Below are 22,357 nucleotides of genomic sequence, written 5' to 3' on the forward strand. Positions count from 1 at the left end.
ATTTGGCTTCATTGGTCAAATGAATGAAAAAAGGATCAGCCCTACACCCTGGGATATGATAGATAGATAGATAGATAGATAGATAGATAGATAGATAGATAGATAGATAGATAGATAGATAGATAGATAGATAATAAAAATGATACTCCTCTTGAGATATATCTAGATATTCTTCTCCAAGATTCTTTCTTTTTCAGCAAGAAAATGCAATCCAGACAATGGAACTCCGGAATTATTTTTCCTTATACTGCCTACATCAAGAGACCCAGCTTATTCATGTCTACCTGCCTCTTACATCACACATCTTAGGAGCCTTTGTCAACTCTCAGATACAAGGCCACAAAGAGGTGAGATAACTTGCCTATCTGTCTTGTGATCCACCCTAGTTATGTAACTAAGGGTTGCCACTTTACTCACCAGTTATTCTGGCCTTAAGGCTGGTGTTTCTTGTTAGTTAGTCCTTTGGACCCCACCAAAAAAATTTAAAAGAGATATTGGGTGTGGGTTAAGTATGGAAGCTAAAAAATGAAAGTCTTTTCAAGCTCTACCAGGAGCTAGAATTTTCAAGCTAGGATTCACTGTATAATTTTGTTGGGCTCCATAGATAAGAACTGTATATTTCTTTCTGACTGAGTTTAGAAAGCTAATTCTGAATTCTGACTCTTAGCACCAGCATTTCTTTTTGCTTTTTGGAGGGCAATTGGGGTTAAGTGACTTGCCCAAGGTCACACCGTTAGTTTTTGTGTTAAGTGTCTGAGGCCAGATTTGAACTCAGGTCCTCCTGACTCCAGGGCCGGTGCTCTATTCACTGTGCCACCTAGCCACCCAGCACCAGCCTTTTAAAAGGATTCGGAGGAAGTGTTGGCCCCAAAGCTGGGGTGAGTTGAAGAACATAGACCAAATTTTTCCAAAACCTTCAAGGGGTGACAGTTGGGATTTTTAATCCTTTGAAAGGCTATAAACTGGGTTTTTTTTCCAAGAGTTTTATAGCAAACCTGACACGTCTGCCCATATGCACCTTTATATGCATATATACAATAGTTTGTTGTTGGCTTTTAGCCCTTATTTCTTAAGCAGTGAAGCCAACCTTTCAGAATAAGTGTTGAAATCCTAGGGAGAATATGGGAGACAAGGTCAGGAAGACCTTGCTATTATGGTCGTCATTAATTTTGGATCCTGGTACTTAATGTAGTACCATATAAACTAGTGGGCACTGAACATATACCACAGTCCCAATCTCATTGTGACACAATTGCCTGATAACGATTTCTAGTCTTTGAGTGATAAACCACTTATTGGAAAAAACATTCATTCCCAAATAACAAAAAAACTTGGTATTTAACTTGCATCAGCACAATCTACTGAATAATCTCTATGACCCATTCCTGAGTAATTATTAGATGGAACAATTGGAATTGATCCAACAAAGAAGTGAAAAATTGCAGTATTTCTATCCCTGGTCTTTCCTCCACTTGTTATCTTTTATCAGTGTTAAGACATTTCATGTTTACAAAGTAATTTATATATAAAAGAAGGGAATGGATATATCTGTCTTCATACCTGGACAGGTAACCTGATTGGATTGATCACCTTGACTTGCTCAGCATTCTAGGGCTGCCTAGATCTTAAGGGGCTACCCCCAAGCAGATCTATTCTCTGCTGTTCCTTTTACTTAGGCAGATTTTTTTTAGCATATATTTCAACGGGATGGATGTCTCCCTAATCTTTCTCATCTTGTTTTTTTTTTTCTTTTCTCCTTCAGATGAGTAAAGTTTGGAATGAATTGAAGCCCAAGTTAAGCTGCCTCTTTGCAGGACCCAATAACATGCCAACACCACCACGATCACCACAGGAGGGCAATGTGTTTTCTCATTAGTTCCTGGAGGAGAACTGCCTGGATTTTAGGCAGTGCTAAGAGTACCGTTCCAGCCTTACTAAAACATATCACCAAACTGTACCATTGTGTATTTCCCTTAAAACAATAGCTGCCACTCTGGTGCTCACAGATGTTTGGACTGACTGAAAACTGAGCAGAAGACCCTGATTCAGTGCTAGGGGATGAGACTCAGATTTTAATTTCCTGTCTTGTCCTCTGCTCATCTTCCTTCATTTCATAGTGCTCAGAGGCAAGACTGAGAGACACCTTACTGTAGGGTACTTTAGGGAGGAAAGAATGCACTTAGATGCTATGGGCTGAAGGGCCATTTGTGGTGGTTGGTAATTCCCTATCCTCTTACTTAAATCCACCTTTTCCCTCCACCGCCATATTCCTTAACATATACCCACTGGTTTCCTCTCTGGCAGTGAGAAGCAATAGATGTACTCTATGAAAGGCAATTTTAGTCTCCAGGAAGGCTGGGAGATTAAGGATGATGTTCATGTAAGTGAAGTTGTCTGTGAGTGAATATGTTAGTCCCCTGATAACAGCTGTTTAATCTTTTGAGGGGACAGATAAAATTAATCAGAATTCATTGGATTTCTTTGCCTTCTAGGGGCCAGGATTAACTGAACAGATGAGTAAAGTGAAGAGGGTGAAGTTCACATATGTAGCAGGTTTATTTCAGTGCAGTCATGCCTTTTGGTTGAAATAATGTTAATGTTTTTTTCAAAATGAGTTTTCAGCGAAAGGTCTAAAAAGTAATTATTTAATGCTGTTGAACACTCTTGAACAAATTACCTTACACTAGGACTTTTCAATTTCAAAGTGTGTGTGTGTGTGTGTGTGTGTGTGTGTACATGTGTATGTGTACAGAAGAGAACCATTTTGCTTATGGAGGGTGTTGTTAGCTGGTAGGTACAAACAGTATTAGTTTTTTGTGGGACAAGCTACGGTGTCTGTTCCAGGCAGCTAGAGACAAACACTAGGAACCTTGGTATATTACGAGACTCATTCTGAATTTGGCAAGGCCTGCCATATTTCATTTCCCATTCCTCCACTTTTACCCTCTTCTGTACCTAATGGCATGATCTGTCTTTTTGCGCAAAAGAAGGACCAAAAGTCTGTCATGTGCTCAAAACTAATTCTCTGAAAAGATGCCACCCTTTTATTTTGGTTGCTTATATTGGAGAGTGCAGAATTTACCAAGTTGAGAAGGGTGTGGTGAAGATGAGATGAGGAAATCAGAGGATCATGGTTTTTATTTCAGTTGTGCTTTAAAATACCCTGGCCTTCACAAGAGAGAATCTGTGTTCTTTGGGAATTAAAGAAAAAAATAAGACCAGCTCGTTTCCTGATGGCACAGCTCCTGGTTGAGGTAGCGGAACATTCCTGCTCATTTCAGCCCTTCCCTTCCTTAGCCCAGCTCTCACTCAATGGGCTTTATTGTGGAACTCTTCCGCTCTGTTTTCCACCTTGTGATGATGTGGGAGAGCTCTCAGATATCCTCTGGTGGAGACCTGTAGGGATGGGTGGGGTCATTTCTTGCCTTAATATGCTCCTATTCCAAATCCCTAGTGGAACATTTCTCTATGGGATTGAAAATAAACTGGACTTCTCTACATCAGGAACTTCTGGGTCTATTTAGATTTTGCTTTTCTTATTCTTATAAAGGCAGAAAAACTGGAAAAGGCTCTCAATGGGCAGCATGCATTCTGAAAATATCGCCCTCCTGGAGTATTTGTCAGGTTCCAAGGAGATTTTCTCTGCTATTTTATTGTTGTATTCTGACCTTCTCTAAGTTTTAAAATATGTAGCATGAAGGATTCTTAGAATAAAAATAGAAGTCACCAAGCATTCTCTCTAGCTACGGGAGGAGTCAAAATAGCCAAAAATACTTGATTTATGCAGATAAGCTAATTCATTTTTCTGGCACAGGCAAAATGAGGGCTTTTCTTTGTGGACTCAAATGGCTGCACCAGGGGTCTGGTCTCAAAGCACATTGCTGTATTTGACGCATTCAGAGGATATGAGTGGAAGTACAAGACTTGTGAGCTGTGTACTTTATGTGGCATGTCAGCACATTCTTCAGATGTTTGCTTTGCTTTCACGAAGCAGCTAGAGGCATAAGGGTCACTTGGAAGAAAACACTAATGGCACCTGGATCTGTAACTCACTGCCCCAAGGCTCACATCTTCCCTCCTACTAGGAAAGCGACCTTTGCTTGTATAAGCGAATGTGACATTTAAAATAGTATGTGATAGAAGGTGGTGTATTTCTACTGCTGAACAGGCATATCCTCTGAAAAGAGAAGATGCAGGGCTTTAGTTGGAGCCTAAAAATAGTACTGAAGTTCTGTTTTGAGAATTATTGGTCTGTAACTAGAGTTGGCTAAGAGAAAAGTCTTTGCCTTCAGGGTTCTGCCTGCCATCCATTCCCCTTTTACAGAAATAAAGTCAGTACCCACATTGAATGGATCAATACACCTTTTTTGTGCTGCTCCCTTTTATACTGTGATTTGCTTAAGCCATATAACATAAAATTTATTTGTACAAACCCCATGGGGCCTTTTCCTTCCTGCCTACACAGCTGCAAAGTGTGCTAAACACACCTTCACTGCTATTACATTGAAGTCTCCTGGGGCTAAAGTTGCATGTTATCCTGCTGGCCTATGGCCTTGTGTCTTTGTAGAGAGCCTAGGAGAATATGCCACAGTCTAGGCCATGGTTAGAGGGCATATTGTAGAGAGATCCAGACCTGACCTCCTTGTCTTGGATGTTCTGAACGTAATAAAAACTGGAATAATGGGAGTGGGGGCTTCTACTTTCAGTATTTGAGACTATTACAGATACAATCAATATGTGACTCCATAAAAAGTAAAAGCAAACAACCATAAGACCTGTAATTCCTCAAGGGCTAGATATCAAACGGTGTTAATTTAAGAACTTTCAGTTGGCATGCTGGCCAGAGTCTTATTAGTTAGAGGAAGTTTATGAGAGATGTGTTTAAAAATAAATATATAGCTGTTGGCCTAATTTAAAACACTCACTTGAAGGAAATGTACTACCAAAGAGTTTCTGAAAACCTTTTTTTTCTCCTTTTCTATGCTAACTGTGATGCTTTGGGAGCTTGTAGTAAATCATGACAAAGTCATGAGTTAAATCAGATGCTAGGACATTATTTCCTCAGCATCTGCTGACGGTAGGCTCCCTTTGAGGAATAAAACTCTTGAGATACAATGGATAAATGGACTCTTCTGCAGAACTAGCCCTTGTTTTCAGGGAAGCTTGCGGTCCACTCTAGCCGTTTTCTTTCCGGGAACTGACCATGCAACAAGTAGGGCAGGACTGTTTTTCCCCTAGTAAGGAGAATTCCAGTGTTTCTAGAGTTGACAAAAAAATTAATACTCCTATTTTACACTTAATGGTTGTATTTTGTTTAAATGGGGACCTGTTCTCTTTTGGATTTTCTCTTTTTTCTTAATGGATTCTTTAGGAACATTATAATTATAAACAGTGGTGGAGGCCTTTGGATCCATCTATTGGTACTATGCATCCTCATGGTATTCCCTTAGTTTGGGGGGGACCATCCCAGTGAGACAGAATGAGAAGGAAACAGACCTTAACTGTAGAAAACAGGAGTAAATCAGGGAGCTTCCTCTTCATCATGATTCCTTAGTCCTGAGTCAAGCATGATTGTGAGATCTTCCTGAGGAGCTATTTGCTGAATCAACTCTTAACTGTAGGAGCTGTGGAGATAACACAATTCCCAGGGAGTTGGTCTGGGACTTGGGAATAGCTGTGGCAGGTTGAGGTCCATGCTCAGACAGCTAAAAGCTCTCCAGATAGGTTAGCTTCCCACTGTGTTCTTTAAGAGGGACCAACCCCTTCAAAGGAAAGCCACTGGTATGCACAGTAGCCCAATGTGTCTAAAAATCATGAGCTTCAGCGAAAAGTGAGTCAGAGTATATTGTTCTGAATATGGGACCATGCCTGTCATTCAGAAAAAGTGACCTTTATGACAGGCCTAGATCAATGCTGAAACTTAATGGCATAAATACTTTTGGAAGCCTAAGTGTCCTTATCATCTGAGATTACATTTCTGAGCTTTTTGGAGTTGGAAATTTTTGTCACAAATCATGGGGTAGAGATGTAAAATTTTTATTTTATGGTTTTGTCTTAGATCGCACCCATTCTTTTAGGAGCTTTGGATTATTCAGCAGTACCTGGAAAAAAAACCCTTTAATTAAACTCTACTCATCTTAAGAAGCCTAATGTGAGAACTGAGTGGGAAGCTGGTTTGACCAAAATGAAGACCTTTTCTGGTTGGGCCAATTTATAGTTTCTTTTGCTTTGCTGTACTAGTTTTATGTATGAAGCACTTTATCAAATTGCAGGAATTAGTTATTACTACAGCTGATGAACTGGAAAATGTTTACAAATGATTACACTCCAAAACTTTTATCAATAAAACATATATATATGAACAAACGTTATTAAATGTATTTATAAGAGGTGTGTAAAAGGTTTAAGTTACTGTGTGTGATTGACTTTCTCTGCTTATCTACCTCCTGTAGAATTATGTTGAGGCAGTGTGGTGCATTGGAAAGAGCACCACATGAGGATGCAGACCCAAGTTCTTAATGCTGCCTCTGCCACCCGTGAGCCCTATCACCTCTAGAGCCTCAGTGCCCTCGTGTAAAATAGAGGCACATCATAGGGTGATTTTTTTTTTTAGATCAAGTAAGGTGTTTGTGAAATATAAAAAGCTTTGTAAATGTGAGCTTCTATTATTATTATTACTTTTATAATCTGGTAAGATGTTAACTAGAATTAAACAGATGAGGGAAGATCACCATGGGAAGAAGCAGGTAGTTATTTTCTCCTTAAAGAATGAGAGGTTCGGACCACCTCAGTGTATGAATTAAAATGGATGATTTTGAAATAATCTCTTGATTTAATAAGGCTAGTAAGAATCCAGTCAGCATTTTGCAAATTACAAGGCATGTCATTATTTTCCATTATTTGTCAGAATCTTCAACAGGAAAGAAAAAGACTTATGGTTCCAGAAAATGTAGAAACATTACACATTTTTATAGTGGCTGTTGCCCCCTAGTGTGGGCTCTTAAGGACACTTTACTGACAAATGCTACACAGTGAATCACTTCACACTTGTCCCTTCTCCCTTAGAACCAAAATGTATTTGTGACTCCTCGTCCATATGGCGGGGGGGTGAGGGGGGGAGGGGTGTCCTCATTATGTGACATATGTAAAAATTGCAAGAATATTTCTGGTCTTACAGCTTCCTCTTGCTCCCCAAATAAATACTGAGTATTAAATTGTCTTCATAACTAAAGACAGTGAAACCCCTGCTGAAATTACCACACAGCTGAAATAAAGCTGTACAACAGCCAGCTTCCCTAGCCTGTATGGGCTCAAGTATGCCATGTGTTAATGGCACTGATTTATCTCTCTTTTCAGACAATTTCCACTTCACTCAGTGTGTAGTCTAGGATGGTATCTTGTCCCTGGAACTTGAAATATCCATGGAATTTCTTCTTTTGGAGCATTAGTGGAAACCAGTAGTAGTCATCTGGCCACATGTCACTGAAGGGAATCTGCTCCAACTGGAACCACTGGGGGCGCATTTCTGTAACAGCAGAAAGAACAAAAGGATTCACTTACTTAAAAACATAACTTGCCTTTACTCTTTTGAACATAACTCCATCAACATTTATGGCTCTTTACTCTTACACACAAGGGTTCAGCTAATTGAGGCCTCTGTGGTATAGGGACAAGAGTGGTTCAGATAATCAGCATGTGATTAATCAAAGGTTGACTAAATTTAAAGTCATTACCAGAAGTTTAGTGGCTCCTTCTGGAAACAGGTATCAAAGGTCTACTTATTACTTGGGTGACCCTGAGCAATGCACTCTCTGAGCTCTAAAGTAAAGGAGTTTAATTAGACCATCTTTAAGATCACTTTCTGCCATACACCCTATAATCCTATCTTTTCACCACAATGGGGATATTGTAGAAGTGGCCTGATCTTAATCCCGAGGAAGCAAGGAAAGTTTTACCCAAGGTTTAGTTCCATCTGGATTTCACTAGTTAAAACAGTGGAGCTATGGTAGGGCTGGATTGAAAAATCAGTTAGACAGAAATCGGTGTTGTAAATGTTTAACACGGTCTGTCTTAACCCTAGAGAGTATATAGCTGACACTCACGCTTTCTGAAGTAGCGTTCCATGCTGAATTTGGGTGGAAAGAGATGTAACTTGTCTGAAACTACATACATACTGCTTACCATCACTTTCTTCTGGAGTCCCATGAAAACTATCCGCATAAAAGATGTGCACATCCATTAGCTCAGTATTACCTACAAATTCAAATGTGATTTTTCCTATCTTCTGCAGAGTGTCCACAGTCAGTCCACTCTCCTCCAGCAGCTCCCTGTTTTAGCACAAAAGGAGAGACCAATGAACAAAAACTCCATTCTTAATGGTAAGAGGGTAGAGGGAAAACTAAGTATCTTGAGATATTCTGAGAAACTTGGCTTTCATACCTATTTCCTACCTCATCACTTTCTAGATTCTAGTACTTTTTTAAAAGATAGTTTTATTGAATCCTTTATCTAGCCAAAGACTTCCTCTGTTCCTCCCTCCTCTCCCTGCCATTTCTTATAACAAAAAAATTTAAAAAGAAAAAAAGGAAGGGGGGGGCAAGTCAGCAAAACTGGTCTGTATATTGAAAAAAAGTCTACCATCATGCAATTTTCTATTCTCTCCCAAGGATGCCCCACAATATCTGCTAAGGAGTTGGGAGAGGTATCTCCTATTTCTTCTTTGGGGCCAAGGCTGTTCTTTTAAATTTTGCAACACTTTTTATTGTTTTGTGGTAGTGATTCTTTCTGTTTATGTTGTTGTATCTGGTTTCATGGCTGTGCCCAGTTTCTCTTCTACAACAGCATCTTGTCCAGATAATTCTTACTAAGGCCCTCCATTGTTTGGAGGATCTTTGAACATAATTAATTAGCTCTCGGACGTATGTTGTTTCTAGAAGGAGCTGTTTGACTTCTAGTAATGACTTCAAGTATAGGCAATTTTTGATTATCCATGTACTAATTATCTGCAACAAAATTTTAATTCCAGCCTCCAGCAGCACAGTGTATTCCCAGGACATTTCCATAACTATCCAAACAATGTGTGCTTGGGGAATGAAACTTAATTTTACTATCACCCGAAGCAAAATAGAATTAGTATGGCAAATCTTATGTTGCTGCTTACTGCATCTTGGGGAAAAACCTAGATAATGTACAAATAAGTCAGACATTAGATTTCTGAATCAGCTACTGTTTTGGGTCATCTAAACCACCGCTTGTTTTCATTAGGATAGATCACTGAGAGTTCACTGTATGAGGCCCTAGGATGAGCCAGATAGATTGCATTTAATTAGCTATGTATGTTTTAACAATGCTTATGAAAATATAGCCTTGTATGCCAAGAGAATTTAAGTCTGCCCAGAACAAAGCAGTACATGTTAGAAATCTTAAAATATCTAATCCTGCAACTAACTTTCTGACCTATAGCAACTGAGATTTATTAAGTTCCCACACTTAGGAAACTAACTACATGAATACTTTTCCTTGTATTTTTTTAGTTTCCACAAAAAACATACTAAATTAAGTCTGGCCACCTTTATGCAATTTTACTTCATTCTTTTATTTCCATTCTCAAAGGTACAATAGACACACAAAGTATAATTACTTTCCTTGCTTATAACTGTTAGGATTCCAGTAACAAGCAGTAAGGGAAGCTTTGTTAATTTAAAAAAATCATTAGGTTAAATTGTTTTATTTAGACTAATGCATTCTTTAGTTTGCAATATGCCTTGACCTCACTGTCAAGGCTAGGAATTAAAATTCCCATCTGCTGTCTTAGCTCTGCTATCTCAGATGTGCAAACCTAACAGATATCTTAAAAGGTGGAATCTGTTTGCCTGAGATGGTTAATTAAAATTAGACTTGACCTAAAAAGGAATTGTGTGTATTTGCTTTTTGAGGGTAAATGGCTCCCCAATTAAGTGTAATGGGAACTCTCAGCAGGGGCTCTAGCCTCTCTGTAGCAGCAGGGTAGTAGATCTCATTTTTAAAAAATTATATGCTGATTTAATGTTTTGACTAATTTTAGTTAATCTTCCCAGAGTATGTGGCAGTATTTGAATTATCAATAATTTCCTCTTTTGCAAAGCTAAAAGCTCTATTTCACAGGCTGTGATAATTAGACAGATGAGAGTGACGCTATTCTAGTTTTTGAAAGAATTTGATTGTGTGCCTATGCCATTCAGTTCCCTAGACAACAAAAGGAGAAACTTATGGATAATAAATTAAACAGAAATACTGAGCTGATGTGCTTTTGTTAGCATGAGGAAATGGGAAGGTGGATGTTCCAGAATCCTGAGAGCTGCAGCACAGCCTGATCAGACACGCAGTTTTACCTCTTGTACCTCAGGGGAATGTTCATTATTCCATCTGAGTTACTTACTTGACGCTAATATATGTTAACTTTGTTTTTGCTGTGTTCCTGACAGTTCAGACTAGACTGCTAGACTTGGAATCAGTTAGACCTGGGTACCTGAATTGTACCTGAAGCATATTAGATTCAAATTGCACCTGACATTTATTAGCTATGGGGCCACAGGCAAGTCATTTGAACTCTCTGAGTCTCAGTTTCCTCATCTGTAAAATGGAGGTAAATAATACCTGAAGTATTTACTTCATATACTGTTGTGAAACTTGTGATAATGTGTGTAAACTGCTTTATCACCTTTGAAATGCCATTTAAATGTCTCAGTATAATCTCCATGTCAGAAATGAATAAAGTGAGATATATATATATATATATATATATACACACACACACACACACACAAACAATTAGTGTTATTTACAAAGGTCCACTACAGAGCTAAGAAGCATTAAACCTTTGTTTATTGTCTGATTTCCAACTAATCTAGTATTCCTGGTCTGGTTGTATCTCAAAGTCATTTAGGTTGGAGAGTGGACCAAACCACTGAAACACTACAATCTTGACCATCACTGAGATTATAAGGTTACCTCTGAAATCAGGATACATAGGTAGAAGAAAACTTTTTTATGTAGGTACCACAGATCCTAAAAGCCTTAACTTAAGCAGAATCAAATGCTGTTCCAGGCCCAGTGGGCAATGTTTAACCCTATGGTGCTTACTTAAATTTAGACTTTTACTTAAGGACTAAGTGTGAAATTCCCCCTTAGACTACAAAATAGTGCAATTGTCTGACAGAATAAACTATGCAGGCTCAAAGGAAAGGAGGTGAACTTCAGCTGTCTTTTTCCTGCTTCTAACTAAACACAGTAAGGAGCCAGCCTAGACCAGAAAAGTACATTGCTTTGTACAGCACCAATTAATTAGATCCAGCAGTAGAAGAGATTCCCTCCAGAGTGAGTTTTTGGCTACAAACTGCAATAAGAATTATCTGGCATTTCGAGGTCCAATAAATTGGCTGGTGGGATCTATACAGAGGAAGTATTCTTCTCTGAAGAGTCTGAAGTAGCTATGGAAAGGAGAAACTGAGGTAAAGATGTAGAGTTTTATGGACATGAGTCCATGAGCATTTTTGTATCACAAAACAGGCTCATTTTAATAAAAATTATTCACCACATCATGTTTATGAAGTGTTTTGAAGTACTTGGCCAAAAGTCCCCAAAATGCAAAATAATATTAACCTTTATGGTAATAATTGAGGCCTTTATGGTAAAGTTGTCTAGAAAATGATCTAATTAAGTATATACCTTGAACAAAAAAAATTACCTTCATGTGGTCCATAGAGATTAGTAATAAATAGATAACCGTGGTTCTGGGCTCTAGGGCTCTCTTTGTGATGGGTTTGTGGTATAAAATTCAAGAAGTTAATTTCCCTCATTGTGCCTCAGTTTCCTTAATCTCTCACAAAACATGTTTAGGGGCTATATAGTGATAGAACTATACTTATATATGGAGAGAAAGAAGCCTTAATAAAACGTTTCAGGAAAAAAAAAAAACCCAAACTACCAAACTGAAAGTGCAGGCGGATTATTATAAATTCTTGACTATTCATGGATTTTTTACTCATTTCATGACTTATTGCTTCTCTTTTATTGCTAGACAGGAGAGGGTAAGGAAATGAGTGGAACTCAAACCAGCCAATCTAGCTACTTATGAAAGGTTTCACAGAAAAGAAAAGTTCAACCATTTAGTTTTATCTCTGGTCTTTATCCTGTTTGCTGGGTGTCAAAGAAAAAGATGTTAATACTATACTCACATTTCAGACAAGTCTGCCAGAAACAGCTTTAATTTATCATTATTATCTAAGCCATTTCTATCATAGAGGTGTCCAAAATGGCACAGTTGCTTTATTCCCCCCAACATGTCTCAAGATTCCAAGATATTCTGAGACAACATTTTATTGGAATTTTGATCAAGGAAAAGATCATTTCAGGTAAAAATACAGTATCATGGATTTGACACTTCAGGATAGTGACTACTCAATTCCTTCTTGGATAGTTCCTCTCATGAATTAAAAAGGGTTTCCTCTCTGGAATCAAATTCTTACCCTGGGATGCAAACATAGGCACTGATCTTAAATGGGTCTTGATGCCAGTCACTTCAGGTGTATGGGGCAGCAACAATCTTTCTAGACAAGATAGGTTTAGTTTCTACCACTGATCTGTTTCTGTAATAAAAGCCTTAGCTTTTGATCTACCCACTTTGCCAAAATGAAAAGTCTAGAAAGAGTTTTTAGACTAGAAGAATATTTCTTAATATTTCTAGCAAAACTGAAAAGGAGATTTTTAATATGCTTTCATGCTGCCCTCCATTACCCTGGATAACTGAAATTTAGAGATTATCTTTTTAAAATTTTCTCCAGGCTTGGTCCTAAAGATATTTTCAGGGCTACAGAACTGAAAACCACATGCCAATGATTGTTTTATCCATGGCCTTCTCCCTTTCTCTTATAATCTTATAGAGTTCAGCTATATAGAGAAAGTTCAGCTATATGTAATTTATATTAAATACTGAGGATCAAATGAGATAGTAAATCTTAAAGTGCTACATAAATGCTAGCTATTATTACTATTATTACCTTATATCAGAGCATTTACAAAGGGTTACAATGCCTTTTGTTGTCCTGATTACATAAAACAATGATCTTTCCAGGCCTTTCAGGCATAGCCCATTCTTGGAAAAGCTGTTATACTAGAACTGGACAGCTTATGTCTTGTTTTGTTCATCAGGACCAGAACAAACCATGAAATATGAGGGTGGCAGTGAAACAGACTGAGCATGTCTTCTGAGTGTCCTGTTACTGTTAGTTTAGTCAAACCAATCACAGAGATTGTCAGTCTCTCTTCCTTCAAACTCCTGCCTGGAGTTATGAGGTATTTAGGAATTTGTTTTCTCCTCACCCGGAAGTGGTCTTTTTGTTTCAGATTTATTTTCTCAGAATTAAAACCAAATTTTTCCTATTCTGAAGAGCCCTCTATAATACCACCCTCCTACAACACCACCTACAATACCACCAGGCTAACATTCATTTCACTCACCTCTTGGCTCCTTCCTCGATAGACTCTCCATCTTCTACTTTTCCCCCAAACCCGTTCCACCTCCCAGCTCCAAAGCCACGTTTCTTCATTCCTAAAAGAATTTGCTGAGGCTTCATCACTAAAACTAAAGTATAAATCCGAGAGGTGAACATGTTTATTTTTCTGTGGGAAAAGAAAAGGAAGTGAGAAGGAATCTAGACCTACTATTCTTGTGATTAGAATGGGAGTGGAAGGGGCAATTACTAAAGTACATGTCTGACCATGTCACTTCTGGCTGGACAACAGGATCAAATACAGAGTTCTCATTGGCATTTATAGTCCTCTACAGTGTTACTCTGACCCACTTTCCAGCCTTATGAACTAATCCCTTTCACAAATTTTATGCCCCAGACTTGGCTTCTTGACATTCCTCATGACATTCCATACCATCTCTGCTTTGGCAGAGGTTCTTTCCACGCCAGCTCACCCCCTCATTCCTGAAATGTCCACCCTTCTTACCTCAAACTCCTACAATGTCTAGTTTTGGTCAAAGCTCAGTTTGGTACCTCCTACTCATGATGGCTTTTCCACTCCCCTTTAAACTACTTGAGTTTCCTCCTACAAATTACTTTGTATATAATTATGTCTAAATAACTGTTAATGTAACTTCCTTTCACTTCTGTAATTTAATGTATCCTCAGACACTAACGATGATTGTCCTGACCTTTGCTGTTGCTGTGGCAGTTACTGATTTTATGACTACTCCCAGAACAAGAGTAAGGGGACAGAAGAAAGGGGTACTTATCACAAGGCAGTAAGGCCCTTGGCAAGATACCCATATTGGGTAGGCCTCAGTGTTTTGGTAGATTGTCATATGCAATGGGACTTTCATTATTTCAAAAATTTTCATCAATGTCTAATCATATATGGCAAATTTAATCTGGGCATAGTTCTTTGGGTGGGTTACCTAAGCCAATTTTAGGTTAAAATCTGCATAATATTTTGAAAATATCAAAGATTTAGGATTTAGTTAAGATAGCCAAAGCTACTTTTATCCTCAGGCCTTCCCTACCTAGGTCTTTTCCCCCAACAATACAGTGTTTTGAGAGGGGCTAAGAATTTTGTTAGCTTTTCTATGTGTAGTTTTATGTATAAGGTAGGGAGGCAATGAAAAGATGGAAATATAAATGTATCGTGCCATTGGTAAACTGCAAGAAATGAAAGGTACCTTGAAAAATGTTATCTAATATTCTTGTGAAGATGGGGAATTGTATTGCTCATTCTACCCCACTCCATAAGACATTCGAGGCTAATATGGTCAACCCAATGAGCCTCTTGACTTCCCAGAGGTTGAGGAGTATCAATCACTCAACTTTCAAAATCATAGACTTCTGGACCAGGAATTTACTTTGAAACTCATTTAACTCAACCCCACTCATTTTGCATATGAGAAAACTGAGGTCCAGAGATGTTTAGGCTCAACCCAGTCCAATAAGGGACTAGGTGACAGAGCTGGGACTAGAACCTAGGACTGACTCCTAATCCCATACTTTTCTGATATTGGAACTTTAAAGCCTGGACAAGTGCTCAGCAGATGCCTAATAAATTACTTGTTGATATTGGGGAAGGGCAGGGCCAGGAAGGTCTTGGTCCTCAGAGGGTAGTGAGGAGGGAGGTGAGGGATCTGGGAAGAGATGGAGGTGTTGTCAGGTAGGTCAGGAGGTCAGGGTGTGGAAGGAGAGATGGAGGCACCTGGCTCTGGGGAGAAGGCGGTGGGAGTCTCTAGAGAGGAGCAGGGTGGAGGAGGCAGACAGGAGGAGCGGGAGGGGGAGGGGAAGGGGAAGGAAGAGGAGGAAAGGGAGCGAGATAGAGAATCTGTCTGCAAAGGGGGGACGGGGGGGGCACCTGGAGATAAAGGGCATCAGGAGGAGACAAGGGGAGAAGGGAAGAGGGGAGGTCTTTAGGACCGGGGGGCATTGGGGTCTCCAGAGGCGGGAAGGGCTTCATCTGGGAGAGTGAGGATTTGGGCGAGAAGGGGAGACAGCAGGAATCTGGAGAGAAGGGTCGGGGCCTGGAAGGAAAGGGGTTTTATCGGGGGGAGGGGGACAAGACCCGGGCCTCAGTCTCAGGAGAAAGGAAGACTGGGGGACGGGTCGACGTTGCACGGGGAAAGAAGGGGAGTCTGATGGAAATCTGTAGGCGGGGAAGGGCAGATGTGGGGCTCATGGAGGGGAGGAGGCGGTGGGAGGGGGTGGGGGGCTGGGGGGGGGGGGCGGGGGGGAGGCCGAGGCAAGGCTCTGGGGGGGGGGGGGCAGGAGCCGGGGCGCAGGCCTTAGGGAGTCGCCTTCTCCCAGGGGAGGGAAGAGAATGGGGTGTACAGTAGGAGAATGCTGGGGTTCAGAGGAGCTGGGGTCGCGGTATTAGGAGACCAGAGAGTCAGGAAGAGGAGAGAGAAGGCAGAAGGAGCCGCTCCCGGGGCAGAGAGCGTACGGCCAGACCCAGCATCCCGCTCTCGGTACCTGAATCCCAGCTTCCGAGGATGCTCCCCTGAAAGACGTCCGGTCAGGAAACACGTCCTCTGCACGTGCTTGCCGGGAGAGCGCCGGCTCCTTTTCGAGCCCACGGCCCCAATCAGGGCCGGAACTGTGTGTGCTGATCGAGTGGTTTCTGGCCGGGAGGGGGAGCGCGGACCGCAGAGCACCGGGAAGGAGGCCGCTGCAAGGTCGCTGCATGGCTGGGTAAGCGCCGGCGCTTCTTCTTCCGCCCCCGGAAACCGAGGCCCCCCACGGCGAAAGGGTCTCGGGACGGAGGGGCGAGGGGGTGGGAAAGCACTGAGAGCCAGGCTTTAGGGCCCTCGGAAGGAACCCGGAACACTCATCCTCTTGGCATTTAATCCTCTCCTTGTATAGATGGGGAAAGTGAAGTCCTGCTCCGAGGTCACACTCAGGGTATTTAATTCTTCAAATGTTTCTCTAATGGCTTTGCTAGCAAATAAAGGCTACTAGACATAGGGAGCTGATGCGCTGGAGTTAGACATTGAGTTCAAATGTGGCCTCCCTTACTTACTAGCTGTATGAGCCTGGGTAAGTCCCTTCCCGTCTATCTGCCTCAGTTTCCTCATCTGTAGAACTGGGCAGTTAGGAGGCGCTGTGGATGGAATGCCCAGCCTGCGTTTAGGAAGACCTGAGTTCAAATGTGGCCCAGACACTTACTAGCTCTGTGACCCTGGGCAAGTCACTTCACCTTGTTTGCCTCAGTTTCCTTATCAACAAAATGAGCCAGAGATGGAAATGACAAACTCGATATCTTTGCCAAGAAAACCACCAAAGGGGTCACAAAGAATCGGACGTGACAGAAAACAACCAAACAGCAACAAAATTAGGATAATGATAGCATCTACTTTCCAGGGTTGTCTCGGGGTCAAATGAGATAATTGTAAAGTGCTTTATATATCATACACAATGTAATCTGTATACAATATATTTATTTTGTACGCAACATATATACTTTATAAGAATATACAATTACATATCAGTAGACTATAACGATGATATGTTATAATGGAAATAAATTGCATAATAACATTGTCATATAATTTACATGTTATTTATATAATAGCATATGTTTACATCCATAATACAAACAAGACTGTATTAAGAGAATATATAATGACATGTTACAATGATAATGTAATGCAAGTGTATATATAAATCTATATCAATAGCACTTTAAGGTTTGTAAAGCATTTTACAATTATCTCATTTGATATAATAATATGTATTATATTCATGTATAGTTATTGCAGCTCTTAATATTAAAAACTGGTCGGGGGGGGAATGCAGGACAATTGGGGTTAAGTGACTTGTCCAAGGTCACACAGCTAATAAGTGTTAAATGTCTGAGGGCACATTTGAACTGAGATGCTCCTGACTCCAGGGCCTATTTACTGCACTATCTAGTGCCCCCCTAAAAACTGCTTTTTTAAGCAAAAAATAGCCTCAAAGTGAGAATCAGCATTTCATTTGAGGCCTTTTGCTACCATTCACAAGTTCTGTCAGCAGAAAACACTTAACTAAATTGCAATTTCAGATTTACTTTGATGATTCATGATTTGTGTAAATTGCAACAGCTGCTTGATAGACATAAAATTCCCTTAAAATTCACTTTTTTAGAGTAGAATTTAATGACTTCGTAGGATTATAGCGGAGACAAAATGTCATAGAAGATAGGTCAGCTTGGCAGTCAAGAAGACATGTTTCTGGGGGCGGCTAGGCAGCGCAGTGAGTAAAGAGCCAGCCCTGGATCACGAGGACCTGAGTTCGGTTCTGGCCTCAGACACTTAACACCCACACAAAAACTTAGCTGTGTAACCTTGGGCAAGTTACTTAACCCCAATTGCCCTCCAAAAAGGCAACAACAACAAAAGACATGTCTCTGTCATACTAGCTGTTTGATTATGGGCAAATTATGTAAAAGAAAGAGCAGGGTTGGATGGGGAGGGGCAGGAGGGGAAGTGTTACGGGGGAGACCTGAAACACACAGTTATAGACCTGCCTTGATGAAAGAGGCTCCCTTTATGATGAAATCACACTGTAGTCCAAAAAAAATGTAAAACTTCCTGTGAACCTGGGTCTGAGGGAATGAATAAACAAATAAACATTTATTAAGTGCTTATTGTGTTCAGAGCACTGTGCTAAGTTGGGGATGCAGATAGAAAAATAGAAGCAGTACTTGCTTTCAAGGAGCTCTCATTCTAATGGCAGAGGCAACACATAAAGGAGGTTTCCCTGCAAATCAGATGGAAAGATTCCCATAGTCTAGGGTGCAATAGCAAGGCAGCTATGGTAATTTCTCTTCTTTAATGTCATTTTCACTAATAGAATGGTATCTCTTAATGATATTGAGCCATTTTACAATGCCAAGGACCTGAAGGTCAAGAAACTTTCTTTTCCAGGTCTTTAGTAACTGTGGCTGCTGAGGAAACAGGGTCTGTAGTGCTTGCCCATTGGTGGCAGTTCGTCAGTGGCTGATGGCTGTTGCTGGACTAAGACTAGTCTCTCAGCCTGCTTTCAAACCTTCCTTTGTGCTTTTTTTTTTTTAAACATATCAAACAAACAAAAAGCTTAGACCAACTGATATGTAAGGGGGATATCAGAAGAAAGCAAGTAAGACTAATAGCATATTGGGTAGAATTTCTGAGAGAATATGCCCAAGAATTGCACAAGATGGGTAGGCATGGATGGGTTGCAACCTGCAGTCAGTGGAATGTAAATTCCTTGTGAATAGAGATTGTTTCATTTTTTTTTGTATTTGTATTCCTAGGCCTGAGCACAGTGCCTGACACATAGTAGGCACTCAATAAATGTGTATTGACTGATGAAAAAAAATACCCCAACCCTTTTAAAAATGTCCTTTAAACTTTTAACAGTTAGATTAACTCAGGGGCAGCCAGGTGGTGCAGTGGATAGAGTCAGGAGGACCTGAGTTCAAATGTGCCTCAGACACCAACTACCTCTGTGACCCTGGGCAAGTCACTTACCTCTAATTGCCTCCCAAAAATAAATAAACAAATAATAAAAATTCATCTGGAGCATAATATATATATTTTTAAGAAGAGTTAGATAACTCATATATAAAACTCTGCTGTTATTTTCGTATCATTATTATTTCATTTCAGCAGGTTACCACCAGAATGAAACCTTATTCATCTTAGTTTCTATACATCACCTAGTAAAAGGCTCAGTACATTAGAGGTACTTAGTAACTATTTGTTGAATGAAGGAGCAGTTTTCTATTGATAACAATCACTAGACTTGGAGTCAGAGGACCTGGGTTTGAGGCCTGCTCTGCCACTTATTAACCTTGGGTTTTGAGACCAATCCTATGTCTTCTTTAAGTCTCAGTTTCTTCATTTTTAAATTGAGATCATTATTGGTGCTTCTTCATAGGATTGTGGAGGAAAGTTCTTTGTAAAGGGAAAAACATGGTATATAAATAAAGTTAATAATCACAATGAACCTTGGAAATGTGATGTTAATACTTGCAAATATTTTAAAATTTTTATTAATATTTAGAAAGTAGATTTTCTCTGTAAGGAAACTGAAAAATAATAGATATCTTCTGTCATGTAAAAGCAAGAGCTTTCCTGCTTGTTTCTTTTCATAAAACAGGTTCCAGAAGTCAGCTTGTATCTTCCTTCAGTCTCAAAGGTTTCACACTACCATAAGCAGACACAAAAGTAAAACAGGTACAGAGCATCTCTGGCTGATGAGGCACTTGAAGGACCCATTTGTGAAAGCTGCAAAAGTGGAAAATTACCGTTGCCGAAGTGCCTTCAAACTTCTGGAGATACATGAGAAACACCAGATTTTCCATCCTGGACTTCGGGTATTAGACTGCGGTGCTGCCCCTGGCGCATGGAGTCAAGTAGCTGTCCAGAAAGTCAATGCTGCAGGTACAGGTGAGTGTCTGTTTAACTGACATTGTTTATTAAAGTTTCTAGGATGAAGGTAGTGAGAGTCCTCTGTACTGTCCTGCTCAAGCAGCATCTGGAGTATTGTGCTTGTTTTTAGGAAGTATGTCGATAAACTGGAGAGTTTCCAGAAAAGAGTAACTAAGTGGGGAAGAGCCAGAACTTCATGCCTTATGAGGATCATTTGAAGGAACTGTAGATATTTAGCTTTGGGAAAAATGGTACTTGTTGGGAGCACAGTGGTGGTGGATATTGACAGCTGTCTCCAAATATCTACAGGGCTTTTAGGGGACAAGAGATTAAACTTGTTTTGCTTGACTTCAGGAGGAAGAACTAGGCACAATGGGTGTAAAATGCAAAGAGATATTCAGGCTTGACTTAGGGGAAAATACCTTAACAATTACTATTCTCCAAAAGTGAAGCTACTTTGGGAGGTAGTGGTTTCCCTCTTAATGGAGGTCTTCAAGCAAAAGCTGGGTGACCATTTATTGTGTAAAGTGTGGAGAGGATTTTTGTGTGGGTCAAGGTTGGACTAGATGACCTTCCAGTCCCTAGGACCCATGATTATGGTCTATTTGAATATGCTTCAATATGTTTGAATATACATATACTTATATCAACAATGCAATATTCACAATGCCTATGGTAACTATAAATATGCTGATATGGTTATTATCACAAAATGTAACAGGCTCTCTACATGGGGGAACATAGCTAGAACACTTATTCAAATAACAGAAAACTGAGTCCCAAAACCAGAAAATCAAATCCATCACATAGCCATGGAGTTGGCATACATAGTTAATACAGTAAACACCCACATTCTCAAACCTTCAAAACAGAACATGCTATCTCAGGCAAAGATCCTCCTCTCCTCGATCATGGTAATTTCTCAGCCTCCACACAACTTGCTCTCAGTATCTCTCCCCTCTCCCCCTTCTCCTCACTTTCCATCCCCAGCAGTCATCAGCAGGAGTCCTTAGTAGAAATTCTGGCTGGCTCAAAAAAATAAAATAAAATAAAAGAGTTTGCCCCCTGCTGCTTCCAGTCACCCTGCTGGATCCAGCTCCTTCCTACCTCATACCTTCCTGCTACATCAGCAAATTCAAGAGGCATGGAAGATCTTCAAATCCCATTACCATTACAATACTCTAACCAGTTGAATTAATAGACCCAATTAAAGTACTGGGAAATAACAGTGGTAAATGACTAGAGCTTAAATGAGGGTAGTGAAACTAGAGTATGAATATTCCTTTGTGCTGGGAAGGTTCATATGGACAGGAATAGAAAGGAATTTTTATGTACAGTATTTTGTGAGATGAAGCAATTGGAGTTATAAGAAATCAAAGGTTATCAATGTAATTTGTCCTTTTAATACGTGAAGGGTCTGTGATTTCCCTGTTATTCTCTCCACCAATTTAAATTGTTACCTTTATTAGATAGTCTTAATGAGTTCCTTTGGCAGAGTTTGTTGGCACATGGGATGGATTTATTGATCTAATTTAGAGCTATTTTAAATTAGTATATGCTTGATATATTCAACTTAACAAAAAGTTCATGTAAGGAGGAAAAGTATTTTACCGTGACATTTGTTCATCATTTGTATATTTTCTAGATCCCAACTCCCCTGTTGGTTTTGTCCTTGGGGTGGATCTCCTTCATATATTTCCGCTGGAAGGAGCAATTTTCCTCTGTTATGCTGATGTAACTGATTCAAGAACCTTCAAGAAAATTCAAGAACAACTTCCTGGCCAGAAAGCTGATGTGATTCTGAGTGACATGGCACCCAATGCAACTGGATTTCGGGAGCTTGATCACCAAAAGCTCATACACATGTGCCTGTCACTTCTGAACTTTGCTTCAAGTATATTACATCCAGGAGGCACATTCCTATGTAAATTTTGGGATGGAGGTCAACGACACCTCTTACAAAATAGACTGGAAAAAGAATTCAAGAATGTCAGGACGATAAAACCTGTAGCTAGCAGGAAAGAATCCTCAGAGGCTTACTTTTTGGCAAAATTATACCGAGGAATTAACACACCTTCAAAAGAGTAAAAGTTGCATCTGTTCTTACCAATAGGGTTATTGTGGCCTATATTAACTGGAAATTTGAATCAGACTTTGGACTGTTACTGTGTAAATAAAAGGTACCATGTAAATTAAATGTAATTACTAAGCAAAGAATAGGGGAACGTTTATTCTGTTGGGTCACATACAGAATTTGGAGTTGGACGTGCAATCAGAGATTATGTAGCTCAGCTTCCACTTCTCGTTTTATAGAGGGGGAAATTGAAGCCCATAGAGGTTTAGTAACTTCTTCAAGGTAAGTTAGGAGAACCAGAATTTGAACCCAGTCTTCTGACTCCAAATTCATTACCCTCCCCGCCAATCCCCTCTGCCTCCCCC

At 40.0% G+C, this 22,357-nt stretch overlaps 3 protein-coding genes across 16 annotated transcripts in view; 2 read left to right on the forward strand and 1 right to left on the reverse strand.

Annotated features, from left to right (window-relative positions):
• SNX8 (sorting nexin 8) overlaps positions 1-2,989 on the forward strand; it is a 69,092-nt gene extending 66,103 nt beyond the window's left edge. For all 6 annotated transcript variants that reach the window (XM_069084796.1, XM_069084797.1, XM_069084798.1 and 3 more), the window contains exons 10-11: positions 198-347; positions 1,763-2,989. In XM_069084796.1, coding sequence (XP_068940897.1) covers positions 198-347; positions 1,763-1,876 — 264 coding nt within the window. In that variant the 3' untranslated portion in view covers positions 1,877-2,989. The remainder of the gene's footprint in view (positions 1-197; positions 348-1,762) is intronic.
• A 3,823-nt stretch (positions 2,990-6,812) lies between these two features.
• Positions 6,813-16,212, reverse strand: NUDT1 (nudix hydrolase 1). 8 transcript variants are annotated; one of them, XM_069084809.1, is made up of 4 exons: positions 15,996-16,133; positions 13,498-13,621; positions 8,182-8,327; positions 6,813-7,525 (listed from the first exon to the last, which is right to left on the reverse strand). In XM_069084809.1, the coding sequence occupies exons 2-4, from the start codon at positions 13,611-13,613 to the stop codon at positions 7,353-7,355; spliced, it is 435 nt and encodes a 144-aa protein (XP_068940910.1). In that variant the 5' UTR covers positions 13,614-13,621; positions 15,996-16,133; the 3' UTR covers positions 6,813-7,352. The 8 variants fall into 8 exon arrangements, with proteins under 8 accessions (XP_068940910.1, XP_068940908.1, XP_068940904.1 ...); XM_069084807.1 differs by having other exon boundaries at positions 13,498-13,659; positions 15,996-16,124; XM_069084803.1 differs by having other exon boundaries at positions 13,498-13,659; positions 15,967-16,075.
• On the forward strand, positions 16,107-22,135 carry MRM2 (mitochondrial rRNA methyltransferase 2). 2 transcript variants are annotated; one of them, XM_069084810.1, is made up of 3 exons: positions 16,107-16,214; positions 19,647-19,936; positions 21,564-22,135. In XM_069084810.1, exons 1-3 carry the CDS (start codon positions 16,207-16,209, stop codon positions 22,004-22,006), a joined length of 741 nt encoding a protein of 246 aa, XP_068940911.1. In that variant the 5' UTR covers positions 16,107-16,206; the 3' UTR covers positions 22,007-22,135. The 2 variants fall into 2 exon arrangements, with proteins under 2 accessions (XP_068940911.1, XP_068940912.1); XM_069084811.1 differs by lacking the exon at positions 16,107-16,214 and adding an exon at positions 16,260-16,424.
• Positions 22,136-22,357: the final 222 nt, after the last annotated feature.

Source organism: Petaurus breviceps, unplaced genomic scaffold (genome assembly GCF_028583685.1).
Source record: "Petaurus breviceps papuanus isolate PSGF00001 unplaced genomic scaffold, PetGlider_PUasm1.0 175, whole genome shotgun sequence".
Classification (NCBI taxonomy): Eukaryota; Metazoa; Chordata; class Mammalia; order Diprotodontia; family Petauridae; genus Petaurus; species Petaurus breviceps.

Excerpts from the sequence above, each read along its gene's own strand:
- MRM2 (XM_069084810.1), top strand. Across the intron at positions 19,937-21,563 it reads AGTCAATGCTGCAGGTACAG|ATCCCAACTCCCCTGTTGGT; the intron begins GTGAGTGTCTGT and ends TATATTTTCTAG.
- NUDT1 (XM_069084804.1), bottom strand. The coding sequence starts at position 16,208 with ATGCAGCGACCTTGCAGCGGCCTCCTTCCCGGTGCTCTGCGGTCCGCG. Across the intron at positions 15,161-15,905 it reads CTCCTCTTCCTGACTCTCTG|ATCCCTCACCTCCCTCCTCA; the intron begins GTCTCCTAATAC and ends ATCTCTTCCCAG. Across the intron at positions 7,526-13,497 it reads ATCGAGGAAGGAGCCAAGAG|AAATGCGCCCCCAGTGGTTC; the intron begins GTGAGTGAAATG and ends CTGCTGTTACAG.